Genomic DNA, 11,677 nt, shown 5'->3' with positions numbered 1-11,677 from the left:
CGTCTAATTCTTTGTATTTTTTATAGGAATATGAATCTTGTAAACCAGTTGCATTCTATATAAAAAGAAATATGTATTATACATATAATTAATGATATAACATTTTTAAAGAAAAAATATTCTTATTCTGTTGAAAAAGTTGGAATATTCAATATAATAAACTACTAATAATTTTTTCAATAAATAATAAAAATGTACTTTTGCTAATTTGTAAAAGTCCCCGTCATCTATAGAGTTATCCATAGGGAAAAATGCGTATCGACTGATGATATAAGTGTCTACATAAAAACAGCGTAATAATCTAAATTACATATTGCATTCGTATTATACCAATTTAAAGTAATAAATATTTACGAACGAAAGCTCATTAAATTATCGTTCGTGATTAAACTATTGTGGCATTATTCATATAACAAAAAATAAACGACTTTTATTTGGGAAAAAACATAATTCAAATTAGAAATATAAAAGTGGTTTAATTTTCCAATCAGCATGGAAAACACGTATTTGGTGCAATTTTAGGTTATACTTATATGGCTGTAGAAAACAGAAAAATGAATTTTTTATTTTCCTTATATATAAGCATTAATACTTAGGATAAAATATTAGTTCACCATATATTCTTTTCTCTTAAATGTTACTGATTTATGTATTACTCCGGCTGCTTGTAAGCTTGATGAATAGTTTTATTTTGTAATAATAAATTATCACATTTTTTTGATGCCGAAATGTATACAATTTTAATTATTTCCCTTTGTTATTGTTTCTTAGGGAAAGGAAAATAAGGGTTATTTTTTTTTTTTTCCAATGATTTAACCTACTCAATATTGTTACCATAAATTTTAACTAAAATGAACGAAAATACGATTAATCATTAAACATAATATATGGTAAAAAAAGGCCATTTTATTGCAAAAAAAATATTTATTGTTGCTAAGATTTTACGAATCATTAATTGTAATTTTAATCCTCATATATTAGACGATATTTTACTGGTATAAATTTTTTTTCTTTTTTTTTTCGTTAGAATAATGTTAGAAGAACCGCTTCAAACGTTGCCTCAAAATGTACTACATTAACAAACCTGTTACGCATTGTTTGCACAATGCTTTTATTAATACCCACCAAAAAGTATATATATATATACCACGAGTTATGTTATAAATTGTTTTTTTTTAATTTCAGAAATAACCCCTTTGAAGAAAGCGCCTCCTCATATTTAACATGTAATTAAAAGATGTCATGTCGCATTGTTATTAAAGTTATATGGTACTGAATAACATACATTTTTTAATAAAAAGAATTTGTACATAACCCTTCTTTTCACTTTTCCTAGAATTACAATAATTAGAAATAACCATACTAGTGTATTTTTCATATATATTTTTTCGGATATTTTATTTACTCTATTTGATCTGTGCTGGAAAATACTAAATAATTATATTTGATTTAGGAAAAAAAGTAAGACGCCTATAAAGAACAATTCTTTATCTAACTTTAACTGTGCTTATGTGACCAATTTACTAAATGTCCCTTAATGTCAATATTACAAATGTGCGACGTTCCAATTTAATCATCTTTAATCCTTCTGACATATATTGTGGTAGAATTTTCGAAATGGAAAAATTTATTATTTTTAATAATAATATGAACAGAATGGAGTTCCTTTTGTTTATAAATTAAACAAAAAAAAGCTCCATTTTTTGTTGCCATTTCGTATTTCTTATTCTGCATACTATCAAAAAGGTATATGTGATCAATCTAATCTAATCACTGCATTGTTAGTCTTAACTAAAATAGGTTGTGTACGCAAAAAATAAAAACAAAATACAGTGTAAAAATATTATTTGCACTCATTCATTAAAACACTACTAATGGAAAAAAAGGCTCCTTTTTTAACAACTAAGCAGTTGTTACACTTATTCAATTAAAAATAAGCGTGTTTTGAAATAAATTAGGGTTTTTTAGATGATTAACATGTGAAAATACGATTGTGTTGTGTTCGTACGTTCCACGTTTTGTGCTCAACTATAGTAATGTATCGAAAATAATATAATTCAATTTACTATGTTTATTTTTTTTAACCCAGCGAACTATTATTGTGTCACATGGTTTTTGCCATAGTTGAGTGAAATTAATAAGATATATGACAATGTAAAATTGGAAAAAGGATTAATATTATCTTTTTACGAGCATCATGGCACGTGTAAAAAATGAATTCCAATTTGTAAATTTTTTTTAAAACCACAATATATAGATTATGTCGATTTGTTTTTAGACTGTGCTATGACACCTTTTTTTTATTACATTAGAAATGCAAAAAGATGCTTCGTATTCATTTTTTTATTTTCACAAAATGGTATTCCTTCCCATCTTTTTAATTATTCATTTGTTCTAGCCAAATTGGTGGACCCGTTTATTTGATGTACCTTTTTTTTTCATTATTCTAATGTGCTTATAACGGTAATTATAAAACGGGGCAAAAATATATTCTATATCACAGAACCACACAATTCAGCGAAATTAAGAAAGCCCTTCTAAATAATAATATGGGGCATACTTCACAATTAACACAATTACATCTAATCACTAAATATTTTTAACGCTCTAAAACGACATTAATCTACGTTACGTGAAATTTAGCGACACAAAATATTATCCTACTTCCTAATTCAGTTCTATTTTGAAATGTGTATTTATCGAAGTATAGAAGTTAATAATTACGCAAATTCCTGAACAGGTCAAAGTAGAATAATCAAAATTGTACAGCTTACCGATATGGAAAAACAATAACATCTCTATAAATAAAAATGCCTATTATTCTTATAAATTGCAACTTCTGTAATATTAACGTCTGTAATGTGACAAATTGTACTGTCAATGAATAAACTAAATATAAATGCCGTTCTTTATTTATACAGAGTAAACATAATTTGTTTTATTCCTTTTAATTATTAAAATTGGACAGACACATGTTAGTTACCCTTTTATAGAATAAAAAAACCCTACACAATATTACATTTTACGTAGAGTATTATAATCCGGATATTCATTCTGTTTTTTTAAGAAAAAAAATATTTATTTCATGCTACATTAAAAGCTGTATATTTATTTAATTATAAATTATTGTTAATGAATTGCTTCTCCTCAGAAATATATATTCAGATTTAATATTAGCATAGAGAGATGCATAATATTACTACCCTATTTATTATTGCACACTAAGATGATTTAATTTCCCATTCTGTTAGCATGTCATTAGGTGAAGGGGCAATTTTTTTAATTTTCGTAGAGGTACATATTTTCTTTACTATTATAAAAAAATATTTGCGGCTCATCATTTACATTTTATATCACCTATTGAAGACAATTTATGAATTTCATCTTTAAAAAATTTTTCAAGTTTTTAAATTTTTTCTTTTTTTTGTTCCTGTATTTTTCAGATTGATGTAAATAACTCAATGTGTACATGTTCGTATAAAATATACAAAAAATTTTACAGAGACTTTGATGCATCTGTCAATGACAATAGTAAAAATAAGAGCATCCAAAGTACCATGTGCATTCCATATGAAAACGGCAAATCTGGTGTATATAAAAAACGTAGTCAAAAAATTGTACGAAACTTAGAACTTTTACTTAAAAAGAATTATTACATAGAAGAACCACAAGGCATACCAAGATCATACGTAAGATCACAAATACGACCGAAATATATAGTACTTATAATAAACGGAAAAAATAGTGTTCCTGAAAAAGATTTTACAGCACTCAATTATTATAGATGTAGTGGAGTGAAACATCAAGAAGGGGGATATAAAAGTAGACATTTCAAAACTTGCGGCATGTTATTTAACTCAAGAAGTTATATATAAAAATCTGCCGTTGTGCTTCAAAACGTACCCGTTGTGGAGAAAAGTTTACCCATTAAGCCTGTGATAAGCAACGTTGCACATGCTAGTGAACCTGTTACAGTGGATACTACTCCAGATACAACTACGTTCGGATTACCTATATACGCCTTTTCACATTAGGTTGCTTATTACTTGGAACAATTTTTATTATTTTTCTTTATTTTAAAGTAAATATGTATTACCTTTGCGCATATAAAATAAAACCTTGACGCATTAATATTACTTTTTTGTTAAAATTGTGCACTTATAGATTAAATGCATTATACGTATTTTTCACATTTTGAATTGTTATTTTAGATTACCACACTTGGATCACGGCTGGGCAGGAAAACGTCGAGGAAAAAAAGAACTATGGACTATATTAACACGAGATATGTACAGGAAACTCTACGGGAACCTGCACAATTGCTTTACGACCAAGACACGCAAATAATCCAAACTGCTCAATTCGTATAGCATACTATCGTTCATAAGAACACATGCTTATCTATTACATGTACTTAAATATTTATTTGGAGCAACTGTATTGTAACTCATTTAAATAGCGTTTCACCAGAAATTCTATTTAATAAAAAAAGAAATGAAGTAAACACGAAATGTAATACTCAGCATGTGTGTGCCTTTTTTGTTGTTGTTCTTTTATTATCTTGCGACGTTTTCAATATGTTGCTCATTTTTTGCACTTTTTAGAACATTTTTATGTTAAAAATGGCGTTTTAAATTTTTGCACATTTATTTTGAAAAAAAGACTTATCTATTATGCTAATATGCATAAAAACAGACTTACCATATTTAAGAAAGTGCTTCGTCTTAATACATTATGAACGATGAAAATGTTTAAATTTAATTATTACACAGAAATGATTCTTCTATATAATTTATTTTATAATTATAACTTGTTTTTTTTTACTACCTGGGAATCGTTTCTCCTGGAAATATTCTTTTACTTTATTTCTAACAGAAATTAGGCATTTATAATTATGTTAACGTAAAGGGAGTCACTTTCGGCATGCTATAAAAATTCTTTTAAATTTCATTTTCAGAAGTCATATCCTAAAAGCGTAAAATAAATTAATAAATTATAAAGTATTCATTTTTTTGAGAAATGCAAAAACCTTCTAGCATTGACAGTATAATTTGGTTTAATATAAATCCATATGGAAAGAAGGAAAAGAGAAAATGCTTAAATGGCTGAATACAGATGATAAAATAAAAGTATGTATGCCTCCTTTTAGTAAGAATAACAATATTTCAACAAATAATAATTTTAAGAAGCATATTTTTTTTATAAATTTTCATTTTCTATTTATATGCATTTTTTTTTATGAAGCCACCATTAATCCTTAGATGAAAAAAGATATCACGCTAAAAATTAATTTCAAAATTGTACTATAGCATATCACTTGTGGCGACATATATACTTACGGAAAAATCTAGCCAACGATTAAAAAACATAAATTCAATTATTTCTTGTAATTGGATCATGTATTCTTTTACAGTTCCATTAAATAAGGTACTTAATATTCAATTCAGACTAATTTTGGTAAAATAAATTATTTATAATTTGCCCGTTTTAATAAGAAACTCAACATCCTATATACTGCTTGACATAAAATTATGTAATCTCATTACACTAAAATATCAGATTATCTTTTCACAAATGTATCTACATATATGCTTAAATTATTTTCCAAACTTTTTTGCGGGAACAAAAATAAAAGAAAAATAACTATAATAACGATTAATGGATAAATAATGATTCAAATTGATTTTACAGATACTAGAAAGAAAAAAGAAGAACAAGCAGAAGAATGCTTAACTAAATTGACTGCTGTTGTAGATAGTATTAAAGAGAAAGCCGATGAATTGGATAAGACTAATGAGGGAGGAGAAGAATTTATTATTAAATGTAAAGATTTACATAATTATCTAAATAGTTATTTTAAGGAAGACAAGGAATGCCCTAAAGAAGAATTCCCAAGTGTTTATGGGAGTATTGCGTCAGCAATAAAGGTAGCATTGAAAGAATATAATAATTACCTTAAGTGTCTTGATAAATTAGAAGAAATTAAAAGAGAACAAATTAAGTTAGATCCTGAAACAGATGAACTATGTAAAGAAGTTGGGTATTGCGGAAATAAAATAACAAAACCGGAAGAAGAAGTTTCGCTAAAAACAAAACATGATGGGGAACTTGAAGTAGAGAAATTGGGAAAAAGTCAAGAACTGAATAGTGCATCTACTGGTGAACAGGAACATGCAAGGGAAGCAGATGATTCAGAATCTTCAAAAGATTCTCAGCCTGCTAATAGGGCAGAGCAACCTGCTTCTGGAGCATTTAAGGATAAACCTACTGCTCCTGATTCTCTTGAAACTGAACGTGTTAAAATTAGCGATTTATCACTCGCAGATCAAAATCGGGTTAATGTATCAGAAAGTGATTCAACTAAATCTTTACAAGATAGTTCTGTCAACGACCCCGTTCCATGCGAAAAACTGCATGGATGCGCATTAGAAAATAATGAAGTTTCTGTTACAGGCCCCTCTGTTTCAGTTTCTTCTTCGTCTGAATCGTGTACAACCAAAAGCCCACCCTGTCCGTTGAATGGCGTTGCTTCAAAGCCTGGAGCTCATCAAGCTACTGATCAAGATCGAATGCATAATTCTAATGGTCCCGCATCTGCTAATACTTCTTCTACTGTAACGGCTTCCACTGTTTCTGCTCCTACTACTACCACTTCTACTTCTACAACTACTGTTACTTCAACTGTTTCTTCTACAACCCCTGTTACTACCCAAACGTTTACTTCACATTCTGGTACTTTACATACTAGTTTTTCATCTTCTGAAGTAATACATAATAATAGGACATTTGCTGGAATAGTCCCAGTTGCTAAACCATCGACAACTGGTGAACCTTTGCAATCTGTTGCAGGTGTGCCAAGTACGGGACATTCGTCATTTAATGCACAAAGGACATGTCCTGAAGAAGATTCATCTTGTAGAGAAGGTGGACGTTCTCAACCAAATGGAGTTCATGATAATCAACTTAGAAGTGAACACGTTGAAGGGGGACAAACTCATGCACAAGTACAATTAAAAGGGGGATCACAAGGTGAAGGTAATTCTACTATTAAGAGTTCACCGTACGATGCAAAGAATGAAAAGTCTCAAATAAGTGCAGGTGATACTAGCATTTCCATTCATACACATCTTACAACATTAAATGTGTACTTGCTCCAAATGTAGGTCAAGACTCAGGAGGAAATCCCACGGAAGATGCAAATGCAAATTTATCTCTATTTGCTACAATACTTGCAAAACTTTCAGATAAAAATTATCTAACAATTATTTTGGCACTTTCATCCATAATTCTCTTATTAGGCCCCATTATTAAAGTAAAATAAAACTTATGTAATAAAAATATGATGAACATTTTTATAACCATTTATTTTGATTAAAATACAATTTTATAAAATTGTTTTTTCCTTTAGTATACTTCTTCCCGGGGGAAGTCTAAAAACAAGAAAACTAAAAATAAAAGCAAAAACAAGCAAGAAGAAGAATTAGGCAGAATGCTGTTTGAACCTTCAGAATTCGAAAACAATAATATATATTTCACGTATAGTCCTCAACAATACTACTAATATGACAATATATCTGATAATGATATATACAGTAAGAATGTAGAAGTAAGCCCGTCTCTCACGAAAATGCTGTCCTAGGCTTATTCAAAAAAGTAACACACAATTCTAGAGACGACAATTTGGCGCATACTCCCCGAGTGAGCAAAATTTACTTATTTAAAAAGGGGCAAATTGCATATAAATATTTTTGTCAATATATAATATCATTTTGAAGATAATATGAAGGCATTATTGATTCTATAAACAGGATCAGACCGTAAGCCACACAAACATTCAGTCAATTCGGATTATATATATATATATATATATTAACGTATATTAACCTATTAATGCGTGCAATTTAATTAACCATTTTTTTTGTTATAGTGCTTAAAAACTACAATTTTTTAGTAAAGTCGTAATGTGCATAAACCTAATCAGTTATACTATAAACTTGGACTTTTTTTTTGTAAACATATTATTCTATTGTGCAGTGTAAGGTTGTAAACAAAGTTACCTCGTGATAATACTAAGCCGCTTCCTTTATTTTTTAATATATATATATTTCTTTTTAAATTAACCTCTTTTAACAGCTTTTACGCAGTCTTACATTAAAAATTATTAATTTTTGTAGAGTGTAACTTTACATTTTTCACTGTAGCTCGGAATGTGTCCACATTGGTACTAATTATGCATAATTTTAAAGTGATAAAAAAGGAAAGAGCTAAACTGCATAATTTAACCTTTTGTGTGATTTTCTTCATAGGTTATAATGATTCAGCTTAGGCTAAACATTGCTCCTCACTCTTAACGATGAAGTATAACAGCATAACCTCTAAATAAAACATTAAAATATATTTTATATATTGTACTAATAATGATATTTTTAAAACTGGAAACGTAAATCATTAATAACTATTTTAATTTAATTCAATTCAAAATGGTTGGTTAACTGTTCTTACAAAGTGTTAAAATGTGTACCAAAAAAAATTACCAGCATTGCAGTGCAAAAAATGAAATGTCTAAAATGCGCTATTTCATTGAACAAAACCAACAACAAATGATAACTAAAACAATCGCAAGTGAAATAGGCTAATAAATTTTTACTGCTACGTTTACAAAAAAAAAGAGTGCATTACATCGGTTAAAAAGACATAATAACTTACACAGACAGATTAATAAGGCTCAAAATATTTCTCATATATGCTTATATACAAATGGTCCTCATTTTATACCACATGGTTAGTAATTTGTGAAACCCCATATATTTTCCTACAATGGTATAACTCATTTTTGTAAACATTTTTTTTTTTGAAACTTTTCCAATTTATAAGTTAAAAATAGCTCATTTGTTTAGTTCACTAAGAACTGTAACTACTAAATATATTTCCTACTACGTCAATCTTTTATGCCCATTCTGCATACCACCAATATGTATCTAGCGCTTATCACATCCTGTACTAAAAAAAAATTATTACGTGTAATTTAATACAAGCTTATTCGTTTTAAGTTTTATTCACTTTAAATCTCATTTCATATTCTGAATTTATTTGCGTTTCACAACATACTACAAAATAAGGTATTCACGTTAAACACATGTTTTAACGAGCTTGCAAAATGTATTAACTGTTTAATAGTAAAATCCAGTTATTTATTCTCTGTATATCTGTCCCTTTTTATTATTAAATATAATTGCTCATTTAACCCTATTTATACCCTCCTCGCTGTTGTTGTTCATCATCCATTTTAATACCATTTAACCGTAATGTAATACGTATTACCCAGCTTGATATGCTATCTGTATTCGCTTCCTTCTCAAATTTACATTATTTTGTTTTGAGGAGTGTGTCGATGGTGTTTGCTTATGTTCTCTATAAGCATTACTGTTCACTTTTTTTTTCTTCGATACGCACCTCCGCAAATAGGGTCCCAAGGGCGTAAACTGACGTACAAAAAAAACACACATAAAATATTACTCACATGCATACATATAATGTTACCAAAAAAATGGGATAAATAGGATACTCACACTAATACAACTGCTTATGCAGTAAAACGTCATTCTTGCTTACTTTAATATAAATAAAAAGAACAAAAATTAATCCAATTATTGCAGCAACTACGGTAATCATACGGAAGATGTCAAAGCTTAATGAAGTAGAATTTTCGCCTAACATGGCACTTAAGACAGGTCTGTTATCTATGATTATCACTTTATTTCCTCTACTTGTAAGTATGTTATCTATTTTTTCCCCATTCTTATTAATTTCATGTGGTTTTAATGGGTTTACGCAAAATATTTTATTTTGTTTGAATTTGTAATATTCACAAGCAGGTACTTCACTGTCGACATACTTCTTCCGATCTTCGTTAGAAATTTCTGGAAAAAATGTTACTGAATTATCTTTCTTTCCGGTATAAATAATCGTTTCACTATCATCATTTTCATACTCTCCTCTAAGATTTTTTACATCACGATGTGCGGATAACAGTTTTACTCCTGGCACGAACCTTTCCGTGTCTAAAACCTCATCAATGCTTATAGTTGAATCTACAACTTGTCCAGTATTTCCACTTGAATCTGCAACTGTAGTGGCATCATTTTCAGAATTTTTTAATTCTTTTCTTTCTTCAGATTCTTTAGTACAATTCAACCCATAAAATGTGTTATTATTACTGTAAATCTTTTTACAATCTTTATTGGGAATTTCCTGGATAGCGTCTGATGTGTTACCCATATAAATCTCCATTTTTTTAATATTTTTACCAGGGATTACCCTTTCGGTGTGTTGCCTGTATGCCGGGTCTTCACATTTATATCTGACTAACGTAGTATCCGCATCCTGTATTTTGTAACATATCACATATTTAATTACCATATCAACATTCGACTTAGGTCTTCCAGGTTCCTGTACTGTTCCATTTCTCAAAGTTTCAGTTCTTTTATTTTCTTCTACACTATTCTGTTGAATACGCTTTTCTAATTTAGATAAGACATCATCCGGGTCATACTTTGAGTCATACAAAAAATAATCACAGCGCAGCTTGAAGCATATCGGCTGAATTTCGTAATATATATCTCTAATATAACTAACATATTTATAATATTTTTCGCATTTATCGTTCTCACACTGTAGTATTTTTTCATAGTTTGTAAAGTAATCGTGTAAATATTTCTCTTTTTTTGCCTCTTCTAAATCAAAGTCATAGTCACTGAATAAAACATTTGAGTGAGTTTTATTATAATACATATTCCCTACATAAACAATATCATTAATGTTAGTACCATTAATATGTCTTGAATTGGGCTTAGCATTTCTTCGTAACTCATCAAGTATCCAATAAATTACATATAAATGCTCATCCTTGTAGTTTTTTTCATTGCCGTTTGAATTAGGTAACGCATCTATATTCCTCAAAAACTTTTTACAAAGATTTTTAATAGTTTCGTTACTTCCTAGAACTTTACAATCATCATCATAGGTGCTTTCACTTACCTCTGCATTAAGTGTCTCATACTTATCAGAAGATGGTAAGCCTTTTAAAAGATCATCCTGCTAATTAAACAAAAATAACGAATGTCATGAATTATAGCTTTACCGTTTCACAGGATAAATTGGTTCATTTTGTGCAGTACTCAATAGAATAATTAAACGAATAGGGATATTTCTAAGAGTACAACGAAACACTAATATGTACCAATTCGTCTTCTTTCTTAATTTCCATTTTGCCATTATTTGTGCTTAACATATGAAATAATAAAAAATCCTTTTGAGACAACTAAAAATAGACCTAAGATGACGAGACACAACTCATTGTTGTGTTTTATGTTTTTATCTGTACTAAGTGTAATTAAATATTTCATCCTAAGGATGATTATTTAACGATGGAATAGAATGAAATAATCAAAGAAAATGGAACACTACGAAAGTCAAGTATGCATAATTTAGAAAAATTAATGGAGCAAATAATACGAAGCGATTAAAATGTGATTCTGCGTAAAAACTTATTGCCCCGAAAACAATAAGCTTGAGAATAACTATAAATAATTCTATTTCTCTCACAAGAGGTAAAGAATTATTTGTAATAAGCACAAAAGTTTAATAGTGAGCGTGTATACAAAAGTTCACATAATAA

The 11,677-nt window shown here is 28.8% G+C and overlaps 2 protein-coding genes across 2 annotated transcripts, besides 5 other annotated features; one reads left to right on the top strand and one right to left on the bottom strand.

Annotated features, from left to right (window-relative positions):
• Positions 1–2,727: 2,727 nt before the first annotated feature.
• Positions 2,728–2,767: a microsatellite.
• A 938-nt stretch (positions 2,768–3,705) lies between these two features.
• Positions 3,706–3,726: a microsatellite.
• Positions 3,727–5,669: 1,943 nt separating this feature from the next.
• PVX_097550 (hypothetical protein) lies at positions 5,670–7,014 on the top strand (the record flags this gene model as incomplete). Its single annotated transcript, XM_001613118.1, has 2 exons — positions 5,670–6,614; positions 6,850–7,014. 2 exons carry the CDS (start codon positions 5,670–5,672, stop codon positions 7,012–7,014), a joined length of 1,110 nt encoding a protein of 369 aa, XP_001613168.1.
• An 873-nt stretch (positions 7,015–7,887) lies between these two features.
• Positions 7,888–7,913: a microsatellite.
• Positions 7,914–9,570: 1,657 nt separating this feature from the next.
• Positions 9,571–11,266, bottom strand: PVX_097555 (variable surface protein Vir12/16-related; the record flags this gene model as incomplete). The annotated part of the gene is made up of 2 exons (XM_001613119.1): positions 9,571–11,094; positions 11,240–11,266. The coding sequence occupies 2 exons, from the start codon at positions 11,264–11,266 to the stop codon at positions 9,571–9,573; spliced, it is 1,551 nt and encodes a 516-aa protein (XP_001613169.1).
• Positions 10,684–10,708: a microsatellite.
• Positions 11,267–11,426: 160 nt separating the features above from the next.
• Positions 11,427–11,454: a microsatellite.
• Positions 11,455–11,677: the final 223 nt, after the last annotated feature.

The sequence above is a fragment of the Plasmodium vivax genome, chromosome 10, assembly GCF_000002415.2.
Source record: "Plasmodium vivax chromosome 10, whole genome shotgun sequence".
In the NCBI taxonomy this organism is placed as follows: domain Eukaryota; phylum Apicomplexa; class Aconoidasida; order Haemosporida; family Plasmodiidae; genus Plasmodium; species Plasmodium vivax.
This window is presented reverse-complemented; position numbering and strand designations above follow the sequence as displayed.